Source organism: Hyposmocoma kahamanoa, unplaced genomic scaffold (genome assembly GCF_003589595.1).
Source record: "Hyposmocoma kahamanoa isolate Upper Pololo Valley unplaced genomic scaffold, ASM358959v1 79, whole genome shotgun sequence".
Lineage (NCBI taxonomy): Eukaryota > Metazoa > Arthropoda > Insecta > Lepidoptera > Cosmopterigidae > Hyposmocoma > Hyposmocoma kahamanoa.
The window spans coordinates 11,137,987-11,156,521 of NW_020653993.1; the positions used below are offsets into that span (position 1 = coordinate 11,137,987).

The following is an 18,535-nucleotide window of genomic DNA, read 5'->3' on the forward strand; positions in this document are numbered from 1 at the left end:
TTCTCTTTTAAAAATAGTTAAAACTAGTCAACGTGTTCGGCTTATCGGAACTTAGGTACTCTAATGACGCATAGCTGAAATATCATGAAATAATTTCAATATTCTAAAATAGGATTATGATTTTTTATATCTAAAAAATTTTTTTTCACTTAGCCCCATTGACTTACAATTATATGGACATCGGGTCCACGCTAAAAAGTGTCCGAACTTATAGGGCGTTAAAATCGTATATAGAGCGTCATTCACACTTTAGTCTTCGTTTGTTCGACTGACAGCGAAGCAAACAAAATTAGACAGTACTGCGATGACATTACAATTTAAATTCAACGTTTTAGCTTTTTCATATTCCTTTACATGTCACTACGTTTAAATAGGTTGACTTGGGACATTTTTTTCGTAGTTTTTGTATTAGACCCGTCGTCCATTTATTTGTAAGTCAATGCTTAGCCCCGTTTTAGTTACCGGGCGGCAGACAGGTATTATGGTTATGGCGCATTCATTCAATATATGTTTTAATAAGACTGTGTTTTTATTAAGATAATTTCTAATAACCAATGTAAATTTAATTAACTAAATTGTATCCATAAAATAAAACCGTTGTTCGCTGCTAACGGTTAGTACTAAAAATTCGTGCCCGACATCGCTTTCGCATAAACGAGAGCTACCATTGATATTTTATGAATGAAGTAATATAAACAAACAAAGTAATATTTAAATTATTAAATTACATACATCTGATAATTACAACAATCGAGGCTTTTTTAACCCCCATCGCAAAAGAGATGTGTTATAACTTTGAAGCCTTAGTCTGTGTGTCTGTATAATAATATGTACTGTAGTGATGCAACGGAATTGTCATAATGGAAACAGATGTAAAAAGTAAATCTTAGCAGAAACGGATGCGGAAGCGGAAGTGTAAATACTATAAAGATCTCAACGGAATAGATTCAAACAAGGCTTGATTTTTGAGGATGTATAATCATTTACAGATTGAGTGTTAACGAAATGATTCTCTTAGATTTGATGTAGCTGCAATGTGTGACCGACTTAGACAAGTTGACGGATGCAACTTCGTCTTGGCTTTTCCATTATCGACCGAAGCGAAGATGCTATGTAAATCGGCTTAGAGGCCTGAAGTTAAGGCAATTATAACCAGCTTCAATTCTATCTCTAAATTAGTAAATAATTATGTGTATAGAGCGGGGTAGTTGCATTTTCTGACAAAGCTCTTTAAATAAAGAAAAAATGGGCTTGTCCAAAAATTGCACTTAATACAAAACTGCTGAAACTCACACACCTCACCGCCCAGCAATACACGCACGAGCGTGATCCCTAAATGTTATAAACTTCCGATAAAAGTTCCGTTACGGAAACAGATGTGAAAAAGCATGCGGAACTTCCGCAGAAGCAGAAGCAGAAGTCTGTGATATCGTAGCTCCCAGCAACATAACTCCCCTCTTTTTGCGTCAGGGATTAAAATTACTCTAAACCGATACAGTTTTAACTAGTTTCTTAAAATTTTATATTATAGTTCACCTAAATATACATGTTATTTTAAGTTCATAATATTACTGTACAAATGTTACCTGTAACAAATTTATTTGTAGGTAATCTGGTTTTAAATAGTAAATAAAATGTGCACTATTCTGTACGCAAAAAGGCTTACATTTGTGCCTTGCAGTGTAAATGTCGCCGGTAGCTCTCACTTCGCCTTATTTATATACAAAAAAGAAATATCTTATAATATTAAATACATCATTTCAAAGCAACGCAAAGTCTTGACTGATTTTTAATTACAAACTAGATATTTTAAAAGTAAACTGAACTGCAAGCCTTTTAGCATTTTAGGCGTTAAATCTTTTCATAGACATTATAATGATAGTGGTAACAATGTGCTAGATAAAATATAGTGATCCACATCAATACTTGATCTCAAAGTAGGGAAACCCCTGTGGTTTGAGTATACAAGCGCAGCGATATTAGGTCTGGGGTACTACACAGAGCACTAAAATTAGAAAATACCGTTTCTAAATTTCGAGAATCCAAAATCGGCCCCGAGACCTACTCATCTACAGGACTCCATATACAGACGATCTCGTCTCGATAATCGTGGCCATCCATCGCTACTCCCTTGGCGTTGAGATTAATTGTTCACAAAATATACACTATCAATTCGTCATTAGGATTAGTTTGAAACGACGGATCCTGAAAATAAATGATCCCGTGTCTAGATGAGGCCTAAGGCGAGGAGGTGCGCGGGTCACGTGAGTTGCTCTTTAAGTCGGAAGCTATGTCCGGGCATGGTCGCAGGGCCTCTACTAGCCCGGATAGCTAAAAGAGGATGAGCTAGATATCCTGCGGTCCCTCCAGCCGTTGATGTTATTGGGTACTGTTTTTCGACGTCGGGAAATGATCGTGCCTTACAGCTCCGCCACCAATAAGGACATTAGAACTGGTAGTGGACTTTAGAATCAACGGCTTAGCGGTGGCCACTCTTTGTTATGCAATACACAACGGGAAGTAGCTTCAGTACCTATCTTTAAAAATAGGAAGGTGTACGTGGACACACTGGCCTCTTGAGAACCGGATGAAGTCAGTGACAACAGTCGGTGATAACCCGGGACACTAGCTGATCCGGGGGCAGGACCTGAACTTCGAAGATCCCTGTATATCCACAGGTTATAGTGCCCTTCTCGCATAACCAAGAAGTTGAACAAAATACGTGTCGAAGATACGGGAGCTGTCTAACCTTTTGAGAACCGGATGAAGTCGGTGCAAGTGGGCTGATCTGGAGTCTGGACCTGACTGATAAGGTCCCTGTGCAGGCTTACTTGTACAGGTTATAGTGTCCTTCCCGTATAACCAAGAGGTTGATAGGGAGGGTCACTCATAAACAAACCTTATGTCGGAAGATATGGGACTGTCCCGTATACGGGGGCTATAAAATCCACATTGTTTACCACTGCGCCACTAAGACGAAAAACGACAAAAAATTATCGCATTGTCGCACGACAATTTTTTGTTGTAATTTTGTATATATTTCATTTTAAATACTATATTGCACGTTAAAAGTACAACCTTGCTTATTAAAATTAAAATTTATTTCAGAAACAATATAGTTCATTTCCCGAATGTTGATTTTTTCGTTTAGGCTCAATTTAAATTGCTACGGAATGGAATGGAAGCGTCAAATTTGCTTCATGAGAATTCGTGAGAATGTTCGAGAATTCTTGCGACTGAGCTTTGAGGTATGGTAAGGTAAGGATGATGGACTTAGATATTGTTTTTATTTCGCAAATTTGTGAAGCAGAAGAAAAATAAGTGAAAAGGACAAGAACAGGAGAAGAAGAACAAAAAACGGATAGAAGGGATACCTATAAATAAATAAATATTACACAACATCATATACATTGCTCTGATCCCAAACTAAGTAACTAAACCACTTGTGTTATGAAAATCGGAAACAACCACAAACACCACATCCGCGACGGTGTAGAAAAGTTAGTTTCTACATTGACCCCGCAGGGGATCGAACTCGGGACCTCGGACATGGCGGCACCATGAAAACCGGTGTCCAAGCCACTCGATTGTACCGATTGAATTCTGTTTTTTGATATGTTTTTTTTGGCTCACACCTAGTTTATACATTACATTTTGACATAAAGTTTATTATGTTACGTACAATTTCGTTACAAAAACTCGCTTCCATTCCGTTACGCAGATATATAAATTAAACCTTGGTGACGGTTTTCTGCCGCCGTTAGTTCTCGAGTCCATTGGCATCAGTCGCATTGACGGTAAGAGGCCTGATGGTATGACTGTCGGACCATGGAAGTTAGGGAGACAGTTAGTATGGGACGCAACCTGTATGGATACTGTAGCCCCCTCCCATGACCTTGCAAGCGTGGGCAGCGCAGGCTCTGTCACCAGAGTGGCCGGGAACCGCAAAAGGCTCAAATACGCCAACCTTGCTCAGTGCTACAGCTATGTGTCTTTTTCAGTAAAAATATCACGGGGGCCATAGACGAAACTTCTAGCGAACAAGCTGTCGGATCACCTTGTAGAAGCCTCTGGTAATCACAAGGCTGGCAGTTATTTCCGCCAAAGAATAAGTTTAGATATTCAAAGGGCCTTCTGAGAGCCATGACCCAGGCGACGACTCTCGAGGAAATGTTTTATTTATGAACTTTCAAATACTATATTACATTTAAATTAGAATTTTTAATGTTCATTAATTTTTTACATTCCTAGGAAAAAATGAAAATAGGGACAGATCGGCCTTTTTTTACTGATCACGGTAGTATTCAATTTTTTTTAATGTCACATGTGCCTTAACTAACGTCGGCAATATTGATTTCTGCATTATACATAAAAAACAAAAATATAAACATTTTTATTCATAATTCTATGTTGACGTAAAAAGAAAGTTTAGATAGTACTTTGAAACGAGACAATTTATCCTCTCTACACAATATACATCAATAACTAAATTCTTTCTTCTCAAGTATCATTCAACGGTCATTCTCGGACTAGTTATTAACTACCCAATTTCCAGGGCAATTTTTATTACTTAAAATATTCAAGTATATTATTTATACTTAAATAATAAAAATTGCCACGAATATTAGGAAGTGAACATTATCATGTTTTTACGTATTTTGTTTCTTGAAAGTAATTTGCTTCCAAGTAAATACTGAACAAAAGCCAAGTGCAGTCAGCAGTTTTCTCAAAAAATTCCCTAAATTATCGAGAGGCAAAAAAAAGGTGTCACCTTTTTACTCATAAAATTTTTATAATTTTGGTGGTACTAATTATCAAATCATCCCGTGAATAAAAATTATAACACACTTTAGTTTATCTCAGTGTTGCCAGATGGGTAAATTTTTCGTAAATTTTGACCTTTCTGCGTAATATGTAAGTAGGCAGTTATCTTTTCAGGAAGTTGATGTTTTTTAAATTCAATGAAATTTGTTATTCTAAATCATTGACTTACAAATAAATGGACGACGGGTCTAATACAAAAACAATCTATTTAAACGTAGTGACATGTAAAGGAACATGAAAAGCAGTACTGTCTAATTTTGCTTGCTCCGCTGTCAGTCGAACAAACGGAGACTAAAGCGTGAATGACGCTCTGTATACGATTTTAACGCCCTATAAGTTCGGACACTTTTTAGCGCGGACCCGACGTCCATATAATTGTAAGTCAATGTTGTAAATCCTAAATAGTTTACGAATGCACTCAAATTAGACAATAAATTAACTCAGGGATGGCGCATTCATAATAAAATCAATCAATTAGTGGTTACAGCTTGAATTTTGTTAAGCATACTTACTTTTTTATTTTTAGGATTTATCTTTTACAGTTAAAATTTTAATTGAAAAAACGAAATTGTAAAATGTAACTTTTGCAGCAAAAATGTAAATTTTCAGGTAACGTGTTGTAATTTTTGACTCAAGGGACCTGGGAACACTGGTTTTTCTATGTACGTTTCCACTGTTGATACGGTTGATAAAAGGAATTTAGTTTTTGCCTCTCCATAGACAATTACCTTAATATAAACCTAGCGCGTAATACCCTAAGAAGTCGTAAATTTAATTTCTAGATTTTTGGCATACAATAAGTGATATTATATTCTCAAAATGGCGTAAAAGTATAAGGCACGTTTTTTTCTAAATTTTACTTATGACTTTTAAATGTAGAAGGACGTATAATACGGCTAGTATTGTTTTATCATTCAGAATAACCGTACACTTAACGTAATTTTTATTTGGTATTTAATTCAATGAAATATTGTTATATTTTTCAAAATAAGTAAACAGGTCATTTTGCTGTCATATTTATAGTCAATATTTTTTTTAAATACAAATTTTTTTTATAAGGACTACGGATATCCTGAATGAAAGCGAAAAACATTAAAACCTAACATTGGCACTTTCAGCTCATTTTATCAAAAATAACAAAACAATGAAACTATAAAAAAAACTCGAAGTGATATGTTTTTAATAATTGGATTTCTCGTGTAAAAAAAGGAATAAAAGGAAGGCGAACATAAATAAAACAAAAATCTTTATAAATTAATATTTTTTATTCAAATTCGAAATGTAACATTAATTATTTTCTGTAAATATAAAATCGTATTTTGTCAATGGATGGATTTTTTAAAATTTAACTATAGAGAAAAACATAATGAAACTTTTAAATCAATGTAGTTTTTATTTTGTTACAAATCGGTAGAAAAATTGAAAAAAATATAGATAAAATAAAAATAATTAAAGTATAGCTTAAAAATAAAATTATTAAAACTTTGGTATCTGTATTAATTAAACCGATTAAATTTTGGAGTAGAAAAGCTATTAATTTAATAGAAAAATTACACTTACTTATTTACAGTTCTCTAAGCGGGGATATAAATTAAAAAATAATTAAAACTTATATTAATTTCGTATTGTCAGTTCGCGCTTGAGTATTTATGTTGATGTATTTACAAACGGTAAAAATGCGGAGAAAAATTCTTATTAATATTTTTTTTTATAGAATACAAATAAAATCTACATTACGTAGGCAGTTAACAAATTTTATAGAAAAAAAACACATTTTTCAATATTATATAAAAAAATACAATACAGAAATTCAGCCAAAATTTGATTTAAGCAAATCAAGATAGGACGAAATATGCTGAATAAAAAAATACGTTTATTTAAAAACAATAAATGCATTATTAACATTTAAGATGAATAATTCTCAAAACAATCGACGATTTTGATCGTCGGGGTAAATTCCAAATTTTCCCATAAATTTTGTAAAAACATTGAAATACACTACTGTAACAATTTAAGACAACTTATTTAAAAAAGAGATCCATCACAGGAATCGAACTTTATAATTTTCAATATAAGCAACTGTTATTGAAGAAAAATCAAAATTTTAATAATAATTAGTACCTAAATATATGTCTAAAAATGATTTCACTTGGACAATGAAAAAATGTCTTCTTCCCTTATGTCTTTTTTGGACGTATTTATAGCCTAGATTTACAATTACAATGATAAGTCAGTCGAACAATATTTTTTAATTACAACCTCCGAACATCTTGACTAACACGGACAATCTCATAAAAAACTTGTCTATCTATAATCATGGACACACTACACCCTTTAAAGTTCGTTCTTTCATATCACATTCAATGAATTAACTTCTATCTACAATTTTATCTAGTCCACGTATATACACTTCACTCATATATATTCACCGTGTTCTTTTGTTTGTTAATTCACTTTGTTTAAATTCACATTGTTCGAACACTTTAATTTATGGTGATTAAACTACATGGGTTTCACTTCTTTTGTTATAAGACTCGTCTATGGTAACGTTCTGTTTTTTGTTTTCTTTTCTAATAGTTCCGTACTGCGGAACATCGGATGTTAGGTTTTGTACTGTGAGAATTTGGCTTGAGTTACTTTGAGGCGTACTGGAGGATATTGGGCTGCCATATTGGTTTCCGTATTTGTGTCTCGATGGGTCTTTCAATATGGATTGGGGTTGTTTCACTGGTGCTGAAGTTAAGGGTTGTTGGTGCTGAAACAGAAGGTTTAGGTTAATAGACTAATTAACAACTTGTACTTGGAGTCCCTGACCCCGGTCGACAGTGCCTATGCTGCGGAATACTGCGATACCTACAATGAACACTACGTCACGACTTTATTTTTGGGTCATTTTCTGTTATATTTGTAAACAGCCATATTTCTTTACTTCGAATTTTGTAAAAGAAATAGAAATAAAAAACAAAATTGAAAAAAAAACGAAAGAAGCAAAAAACTAAATAAAAACAGAACAAGTCCAAATTGGCGTAGTGTTTATTGGACGTATCGACTCTCTCTCCTAATTTAAACAAAAACAATTATTTTACTTATCACTGTACATAAATACAAAAATCTCACAAATACAAAGACAAATTCATTCAATCCGGCTAAACTCGAACCAGCGACTTTATGGTTAAACCGGGGTCACTTTTTTAAATTTTTTTTTTAAGCCATAGCCACATTACAACTATTGAGCGGTTTATTTTTTGTGGAAAGAGAGCAAGTATGAAGTAGGTGTTAAAATATGAATTATTTGCACTAGTTGTTTTTATATTCTGTACATTTCTAACCGCCGTGTTTCCTATATAAAACAAAAGTCTATATATGAAGAGACCAAGGAAAAAATGAACAAAGTCACTTAAAACGGTTATCTATCAGCAGTCCGAAATGACATTTTTCAGAAATAGCGTTTGCTCGAATTTTCATAACCTCGAAAGTAATATTGAGAGGAAAATGTTTTTTCTTTTAAAGCTAACTTACCGAACCTAATCGTGTCTTTGCGATAAACATCCAACATATCCTGAAAGAACAAGGTTTCGTTATAATTCGGTTTTCGGTGTAATGAAAATTCGAATAAACGTCATTTCGGAAAAAAATACTCGAATTTTTTTTAATAAAATTTCGAAATAAAATAATTTACCTGCGTGCAATTCCCTTGATGTAGCACTGTGACGTCAGGTGGCGGCACCGCCATCTTGTCGAGCCTCTGTCGCCTCAGTGTACCACCAGTCGACTGTCTATCTAAGGACACTGTAACAAAGTTCAAAAAATAAATTAAAGTGTTTATCATTGGCATTTTATTAATAATGGGACGAACAAGTAATGTAACTCAGAGCTATTCAGAGCTCTCAATCGCAAAGATCTGAAGGGCACTGCCACTGCACCCGTCACCCTGAGACATAAGTTGAAAGTCTGCCTGTAACTTTCACCAGCACTCTTACCCTTTAAAACCGAAACGCAGTTATGCTCAGATTACTACTTGACGGCAGAAATAGGTAAGGTGGAAGTACTTCTCTGGACGAAATCTCTCACAAGGAGCTCTACTGTTATTAATTTACTATTTTAACTAGTTTAAATAAAATAAATCAGCCGGTAGAGAACTACGGGTATTTATTATTAAAACGGAGCAGACAGGCAATCACAGAAACTACGACATTTAATTAAATGCAACTGTGTTTCCGAGCACATACAACCTGAGCATCTTTAGAGTCCGTTCATTTGACACAAATTTCATCGCGGACATGCCGCATGGAACGAACTGTCATGGCAAAGTAAGTTCTATTTATTTAGCTTTTACGTTTTAACTTAAATTATTGTCCACGTGCGACCACATGATTGTATTATTTCGAGGAATTTAAATATTGTTGCCTAGTAAATAGAATTCGGATTCGCCATTAATGTACGTGGAAGCGTGGTAAGTGAGCGGTCGCCGCGCATTTTCGCGTCGTGTAATGGACGCTTAAGGTGCGACTGAATATGTATCTTCTAGACGAGCTCGTTCCATTGTAGACCCTATCTTTACTCCTAGGCTAGTTAGTGGTCAAGACCAAGTCCATTTACTCAAAAAATATTTCAAAGGTGATCTCGGAGGAAAGATGCACACGAATATTATCATCAACTCAAAAAAAGCAATTCAGAGAATGTTGGGTTCTTTGGTTTTCGCAATTGTTACAATTTCGTTTTTAAGTAGCAGTAGAGCTTCTAGTGAAAGAGTTCGTCCTGTTATGTCCAAGGGTGCTGGTGAAATAACAGACACATGGGACTTGTCAACTTATGTCTCAGTGTGTCGGGCGCAGTGCCCCTCAGATCTTTATGATTTAAAGCTCTGAGTGCACTGCATCTGTTGTGGAAAGGCGTGTAGCTTAATGCTGCCTAAAAACAGTTACTGCTGTGTTCCGCATTCGGTAAAGAGAGCTATTTGAGATCTTAATGTGCCGATAGACAACGGCTTGGGGTGGATCGTCTGATTGCAATTGTGTATAGCATCAAGAAACAAATACAGGCTAGTTGGGTTAAATTTCTCACCGTCCATTCCGTAATTGTGAGGCGGGCTGGCCATATGAGAAGGAGATCCTCCAGGGACTCCTCCGTTCATGAGATGTGGTTTGGGGAGGGGCTGGGCACCGTACTGCTGGGGTGGCGTTGGTGTTCTGCCTTGCTGTTGGGAGAATAAAAACAAATTCAGAACATTTTATTTTTATTGAATATTATGATGTCCGTAAGTAATTATTATATTTCTAACGGCAAGCGGTAATGCTCACATTACCGCGTTCCGGTTTTGAAGGGCCAAGGTGCTAGTAAAATTACAGGCACATGGGACTTGTCAACTTATGCTCCAGTGTAACGTGCGCAGTGGCAGCGCCAAACGGCGCATTTTCGTGTTACGTCAGACTGTAATGATCTAGTCAGTCGCCGTCTTAAGAAATCTATATTCTTTCGTGAAAATGCTCCACTAGTTGGTTATTATTATTGAGACAAAGGTCGAATATACACAAAGAATAATTCCTTCTATCGAATATCAAGAAGAAGAGGAAGAGTTAAAAAATACAAACCTGCTGATGCAAATATTCTCCAATAAGGGGCGGGTAAGACAAGTATCTATCTGAAGCCATGTTGTAGTAAGATCCGTCTAGCGGCGGCATAGGACTCGGTGCAGGCACGTAGTTTTGTTTGCCTGCGCAAAATTGGTTACGTGTAAATTGTCAGCTGGCCGTATGTACCTTGTGATATTACAAGCAAGTTATAACGTCTATCTATATGTTCGGATAAACAACAGCTTAAAAAGCAACTTTATTATTAATAAATTCACCAAAAATAAACTTTTAGGTTTTCGCTGAACTCTTAACTTTTCCGATCTGTATTTCAAGCCATTACCGAAATAGTGTAAGCGACAAAAAACGAATTTTACAACTTTTTTTAATATTTCTACAATTAAATGTGATACTAAATAGAATTTTAAAATATAATAATGAATTTCGTAACCGATTAGATTGAAGCCAACTAAAAATTAAAAAAAAATTTTAACGGTAAGTTTGAATGATTATAAATTTACACTCAGGCCTCTGAAATCTTAAAAAAGAAAACATTTGTCTGTGTCTTTGTTGCATCTAATCGACCAGAATTTATGGAACAATCGATTTTTCTAACGACCTGAGAGAGGTCTTTAGTAAAAGCAGTTTATATCACGTAGTTAATTCACCCTTAAAATAGTTTCAGTTAATTCTATTGAACTTTCCAATAAACGACTCAAGTTTGTGTGAAATGGAGTTAGTACGTGAAGAGATCGTGGAAAATGAGTTTAAATAACTAACTAAAGTCAATATTTCAAATTAAGCCTACCAGCACTTCTGCCTAAAGTACTATGTCCGCTGATATCCTTATGCCGATGGGGGTGGGGCAAAGTCCTCGCATGGTCTCCTTCGTATACAGCATAATTTGGCGGGGGGTAGTCCAATGGTGGCGGGATCACCAAGCCTTGCTCGTCCATTAAGTACGCGTCAGTCTGTGGAGAAGAAATTTGTTGCTTAGTTATTTAACACTTGTGGGCAAACGAATAGACAGATTAACTGCCCAAACCCATATAACATCATTATACACTTAACAATTTCGTACGCAGGACAAAGAACGAACTTCCATATATAGCGTTAATTAGTTCAGGCGCATAGCGTTCTACGTTAATAAAGATGATAACCCAAAAGAGCACCAAGTTTAGCGTCAAAAATCTCTATATTTCTGATCACCGTTAATAACATTTTTCTTAGTAGAGTCTGTGTACCGAGTTTACACGTGCTCATAACGTTCTGACGCATATCGTTCTATGTTAAATTATAGTTTAATGACGATGACAATAAAAACGAATCTAAATCCAAATTAGCATCGAGTTCAGCGTCTGATAAAGCCTCATAATTTTACTTTCTTAGTCTTATAATTTTACTTAAAATTCGTCTTTCTCGACAAGAGTCTATGTATAGCGTTCATACGCGCTTATAGCGTTGCCCGCGTTCTGTGTACCTCACATTTGTTTTAAAATGAAGTCAAAATAGTCTACACCATTTGATATACTACCAACATCATACTTATACGCTAAGAAGATTAGCGTCCTCAAAAGCTTTTACTTGTCAGTCTGCTAAATGTAAGCTTCTGCTGAAATGGGAGTAGTAATCGTCGCGTTTGGTGGATAATTGGCTATAGAGATGTTGAATATCAAAATGTTTACTACTATGATATTCAATTTTTATTTTTGTGAAATAGATCCACTAGTTTGTTATAATTAAAATTGCTTCGATCGAGCTGTATTTGAACCAGCGTCATCAGGATACCGTGTCGATGCTCTCCCAACTGAGCTATGAAAGGAACCAGCAGACCTTGCGATTTTTTCTATATGCTTGCTGCAGATCTTTGTCTATGGCTTTTAATGACTTTTTTCTGTGACAAATCTATGAAAGTTTTTTTAACAGGAAGTTGTTGAAGCTTATTTTGCTAATTAATCTAAATAAAACTTCAAAAAATATTTCTTAAAGAAAGAACATAATATGGGTAACTTATCACAAAGTCGATAATTTTTTTGTCCGAAGTAACGTTTGTTCGAATTTTCATTACACCGAAAACCGAATTATAACGAAACAGTTGTTCTTTCAGGATATGTTGAATGTTTATCCCAAAGGCACGTCTAGGTTCGGTTAGGTTGAGTTAAGTTAGGTTTAAAAGAAAAAACATTTTCCTCTCAAAATTACTTTTGAGGTTATGAAATTTCGACAAACGTTATTTCTGGAAATTGTAATTTCGGACTACTGATAAGTAACGCACAAGATGAGCCTTTCGATGATATTTTTCCAATATTTAAAAAAAATCCAATTTCCACTATTATGATAACCGTCAATTTGCCTAATAACTGCTAAAGCATTTTTAATAACCGACAAAATATCTCATCATCGCACTGAGTCTTATTAGTTTAGAGCAGTTTTTTACCGACTTAAAAAAAAGAGGAGTTTCTTAATTCGGCTGTATGTTTTTTGTGTGTATGTTACGCAATAACACTTTTGTGATCTTATTTGTGAACCGATTTTGATGATTCTTTTTTTGTTGGAAAGAGGGTACCTCAGATGTGGTCCCATTTAAATTTGAAGAAAATATTTCACCTCTAAGAGTGGCAAATTAGGGGATGAATGACTTTTCTCCGTCCTGATTCAACCCTGACGTTGACGAAATAGTCGCGCAAAACGACGGAGCCACACCTATTTAGAAAACTTGAACGTAGACAGTATTTCAATGTAAATATTAAAACACAGCCACATCTTAGCGATTGCAGAACAATATTTGACCTAAGTGTTCGCAGTATTAATTTGCAAGATAACCCTGTAGCTACCGCACGATGGAGGATTTAACCAAATAATGCAGAGTATATTCGAGGAGTGTAAACACTCCGAGATTTGCAAGAGACGTCTCGACAGTATTCAATAACGCTGTGTTAATTAAATGTCGGGGAATGTTGCAAAATCGTAGTGTAATGTTATGGGGAGACTGAGGGGATATAATTGGGAGACCGACCACAACATATGTAGTAATGAGTTTCAGTAACTGTAGAGCTCTTTGTGAAATAACTCACACAAGGAAGTACTGCCACCATACCTATTTCGGCCGTAAGGATGCTGTTGAAGTTTCCAGCCATAGAGTATATAACCAGAAATAGAGATGAAATGTCATTTAATTTGTTTGAAAACTGTTCTGCCAAATCATTACTGCGACAACTGCTCTCCGATTGGTCAGCCCGAATTGGAAACAATTGACGAGTGTCGTTAATTGTTCCATTTCAAATCGACCAGTTTGACTTGAGCTCTGATATAATGAAAGAAAATTGGATAATATTTACATATTTAATATTTAATTACCGATGAAATGTGATTCCGTTTGTTTTGTAATTAGATGTTTCACTGTTTTCCCTATACCACCGAATGGAACAGGCATCCAAAGATATTATCTTTATTACAATAAATACAGAATATTTTTGGAATACGGAGACGTACACACAGGTCAGGCGCTGTGTTATTTCAGCTTTCTAATTTGTGATTTTAGTGCAAATGATAGTTGATATTTAAAAGTGACGCGCGGTCCATATATTTTATTCTAAAAGGTATAACAGTAGGGAAAAGGTGAAGGTAAAGAAAGAAGAAAGGAACAGGCTGTTACAAACAATGGTATAAAAACAGGTACAATAGTATAAAAAATTCTCTACAGATTAGACAACCCCCAAAAGTAAGCCTATATTTGTATGAAATATGTATATTGTTACTGTTTATAAGCAGTTAGGTTACATGATTAAGAGCACATCTGCTCGCCTCGAGAATTTTGTATGGAGTAACGATGGAACGAAGCAAAGTAAGAATGACGAAGAAAAAATATTAGAAAACGATTCATAATTCAAAAGCAAATGGCCAGTGACCAAAGAAAAGTGTGATCAAAAGGTGTAATGACGATGAAAGAGGTCTTATCGTCACATAACTCATGTAACTAATACTTCAGATTGACGGGTGTAGTGGCAGTGCCCTCAGATAGGTAACCTATCACAAACTCGAATTTCTTTTTTCCGAAATAATGATTGTTCGAATTTTCATTACCCCGAGAACCGAATTATAACGAAACCGTTGTTCTTTCAGGGTATGTTGGATGTTTATTGCAAAGACACGATTAGGTTCGTTTTGATCGAAAAATCATATTACAAAGTTGAAGACTACGTGTTAGATAAAGATGTATGGAAAGGCGACATGGCTCCAGAATCCACACAAATTTGATTCAAAGTGTATTCCATAGCATTTAAGTTTATTTGAAAAGAGCAATCCCTAGAGTTTCTTGCTCGTTCTTCTCAGGGAGGTCAGCGTAGTGAACGAGCAGTAGCTTAACTGTGATGTTTTCAAGTGTAAATTTATTTTACCTATGGAATAAATAATCTTTGACTTTGACTTTGACTTAGGTTTGTCGTGGTAAATGTTCACCGATCCCACGACGCCGACATAACCGGCGTGAGGGAAACCCGGGGGGTTTCAGAGGGGTAGGACCTCCAGTCGGGAGAGTCCTCACATAACCTCTGAGTCTCCCTGGGCTCAGGGGTATCTATAAAGATTTCCCCCCGTCAAAAAAAAAGGTTAAGTAAGGTTTAGAAGAAAAAAAATTCCAGCAAATGTTATTTATGGAAAATGTCATTTTGGACTTCTGATAGGTAACCTCACAGATATTTGGGATTTAAAGCTTTGAGTGTCACTGCTACTGTTATTAGTAGGTGTGTCGCTTATCACCCGGCACTTATAAGTTCCATTATTTAAAATCATAAAAAAATATAGGGGAAGAATGTGGGGTGCTCTTAGAAATGCAGTAATTTAAGTAATTTCTTAAATGCTGTAGACCAAATTATATACTTGAGGAAAATCGATACGAAGAACAGAAAGAGTTAATGATAAAACATATGGAGTTATTTGTAATACTGTAACAAGCTCGCTCGTAACGTCTCTCCCCCCGCGACCCTCCTCCCAACGCGCATCCGCGGGGTCCCGCTGATCAGACGAGCCCCGCGCGGAACGCCCTCCTCCTCGGGCCAGCCTAGCACCATCGGCCGGCCCCGTGGGTTCCTCTTAGCTTCACCGTGGGATGAAATCGACCACGGCTACTAGAGCCTCCCCGCCACGACAAACAAACAATACAAGCAACAACTTTTGTTCCATGTCTTTTGATAATAATTTACCAGATTTTACTTTCGTACAAAAATATTATATAAATAGATCGCTCTAAACTTTAATAAATCTGTGTGGTAACAAAAGAAAGAGCAAAACGCAGGAGTGTTAGTAATATTCCTGCACACGTAAAAACGTTATAATGATATTGGCTTGGTCTCATTTATCTTGTAGCTGCCATTGTAATGTGTAGCCTATGAAAAAAAAGCTGTAAAAATATTCATATATGTAATTAAGTAACACAACGAAGCCACGTACCTGACTTAACATATGTCTATTCGGCATTAAAGGTACTTCAGGTATCGGTGGTGGTGGTCTATCGTCGTTGTCGTCTTGAGAATAGGTTTCAGATTTCTCTGACACTGATGATAGGGTCTCGCCTGTCATTGTGTCATTGTAGGACGATGGCGCGTACATTTCTATGGTTGCTGATTTTGAGGCTTGTCCGGCTTGTTCTAAGGAAAAATAACAATTAATGACTAACAGTACACTTTACGAAAGATCTATAAACGGTTTTGGTAAACTATTTTTATCTACAACAAGTTTTTTTTCCTCGAGAACAGACTTTGAGTTACAGGTAAAAATAATGGAATCTAGTTTTTTATGAATTTACACTATAGTCTGTCTTTTTTGGAGATGGAGTAAAATGACAGTTCATTGCGCAAAGTGTTGCCAGCTTACAAGCAGCTAGTGATTGCAGTCGATAAATATTCCATCGACTATCGACTGAATGTTGTTTCAACTTATGCAATAAATGCATGGGTACAGGTTCATATGATTTGTCATACACTATATTTAGAACTATGTCTTTTGAAAAATACAAAGACGAGATATATTTTACAATTTATATCAATATTTAATAACATTAATATATATTATTATAAACAAATTCGCGTGTCCTCATTAATATAAATAAAAATTGAGTTCGATATTAGTAGTCTAACTGTCAAAATAAGAATAAACAAATCAATACTTAAACTGCCTCCGTGGCCGAACGGTTACCATACCGGACTGCCACGCAGAGGTCTCAGGTTCGATTCCCGGGCCGGGAGAAATATTTGTATGGCCTACAATTATTTCTCTCGTGAGTTTGGATGTAATTTGTGGTTGTCTATTTGTGTGTCCATGGCACCCGCGACACAGGGTTTCCCTAGTGCGGGGCTATGTTGAGTGTGTGCGTTATTATTATTATAATACCGCAATTATTAATCAGAACAAAGTCGTCTTATTTATAATTCAGACAATTTTGAAAATTTTAACTTCATTCACAGTCTATCGATAAAACTGTCGACAGCATGTAGTTGCTACTACTACGACTACTTAAAATTTTATAAAAACTGGCAACCCTGCAAACGTCATTTTACTCTATCTTTAAAAAAGGTAGACTATACTTTATACACTGTATTAGTATTACAGCATGATTGATATATTAATTACAGAAAATATATCCACTTAAAATGTTGACACACTATTTACAGAAGATAAAACGGTAATAACAATAAGCTTACATTGAAATACTACCAACATAAATTTTAAAAAAATGCAAAATAGAGAAACTCACCTTTCAAATGCCTAACACGTCGTTTCCAAACAAAGCAAGCAACTAAACCGGCATTGACAAGAACTAAAATAGCACCAGTGATAGACGCGTAGATAACTACAGATTTGGACACATCTGATGACTCTACATACTCTGTGGTTACTACATTAATTTCACTTGCTTCCGTTGAAGCTGGTAATGAAAAAAAAAAGAAAATTAGCAAAAAAAGAAAAACAATGCTACAAGCTGAAATAAAAAAAAATTAGGTGGTGATTATTTTTGTTTTAACGAAGAGAAATTTTGAAATTCAATTTCCGATTCACATTGTTACATAAATGACATTGTCAGTAAAAAAAAAACAAAAAATGTCACCACTACAAACAATACACATTGATAATTCGTTGTAGGCACATCACTATAAAATCAAACCTCGAATCCTTTTATTGGTCCGTCGATGCAGACAGAATCCAATCAGCAGTACATTTAGCAAAATTAGTGCTGTGCCAACTATTGTCCCCGTTATTATAAATACTCCAGGAACATGGTACGAGGAATATTCCTCAGATGACGATTGCACTGATGAAGGGATTACGTCTGTGCAGCGTGGAATAAAACAATTTGTATATTAAGTATTTATATTATTGGTTTATATTAATAATAATAATAGCCAACTACGTAGACCTCTTCATAAAGAAGGATCCGCAGTATAAGGTTCTGGTTGATAGCTAACATCGTTTTAATGACGTATTCAGTACAAAGAAACATACCCGTCTCTGGAATGGCATGTAACCCTACTCAAGCCAAATGTATGAAACTGCTGTCTTTATCATGATTTTAAAAGCATTACCATTGAGAAAGTTGTTCGGTTTCATAATATGCTGTTTCAATGATTTGGCAAGTCTGAAATGTTGTATATTCTATTTCATTATGTTTTTGTATATCGATGTTAGTTTATAATTGTATATTAAATAATAAAGAAATCTCCTAAAACAAGGATTTTTCATAACTGTCAAAAGTCAGGTAAAGTCATAGTAACGCGGCAAAGTATTGGAATACACTACCGGCATCAATGTTTCCCGAAAACTATAGTTAAATAGCCCTAAGCTAACCATATTTAAGACATTTTTAGATGCGTACCATCGTCGGTTACGTATTATAAGCAAAAACGTGTCTATTATTCATAAAGAAGTAGATCTTAGTAAAAGTTGCAATCTAACTCACTGGGAGATCTGAATTTACGCTTATACATTATGTAGATAAAAACTGCCACTTATAAAAAAGAATTCATTGTAAAGACGAAATCCCCAAGTATATTCAAGGGTGCTTTAAAATAAGGGTAGCCTTTTACAATATTTTGACTTTCATGACAGAATGTAAAAAAAGCTTCACTAATTATTCTAAAATAAACGAG

The 18,535-nt window shown here is 35.3% G+C and overlaps 1 protein-coding gene across 1 annotated transcript in view; it reads right to left on the reverse strand.

Annotated features, from left to right (window-relative positions):
* Positions 1 to 6,880: 6,880 nt before the first annotated feature.
* Positions 6,881 to 18,535, reverse strand: part of LOC113233559 (nephrin) — a 485,341-nt gene continuing 473,686 nt past the window's right edge. The window contains exons 23-29 of the mRNA XM_026468687.1: positions 17,146 to 17,316; positions 15,843 to 16,039; positions 11,203 to 11,365; positions 10,416 to 10,537; positions 9,889 to 10,021; positions 8,504 to 8,613; positions 6,881 to 7,579 (exon numbers count right to left, since the gene is read on the reverse strand). Coding sequence (XP_026324472.1) covers positions 7,322 to 7,579; positions 8,504 to 8,613; positions 9,889 to 10,021; positions 10,416 to 10,537; positions 11,203 to 11,365; positions 15,843 to 16,039; positions 17,146 to 17,316 — 1,154 coding nt within the window. The 3' untranslated portion in view covers positions 6,881 to 7,321. The remainder of the gene's footprint in view (positions 7,580 to 8,503; positions 8,614 to 9,888; positions 10,022 to 10,415; positions 10,538 to 11,202; positions 11,366 to 15,842; positions 16,040 to 17,145; positions 17,317 to 18,535) is intronic.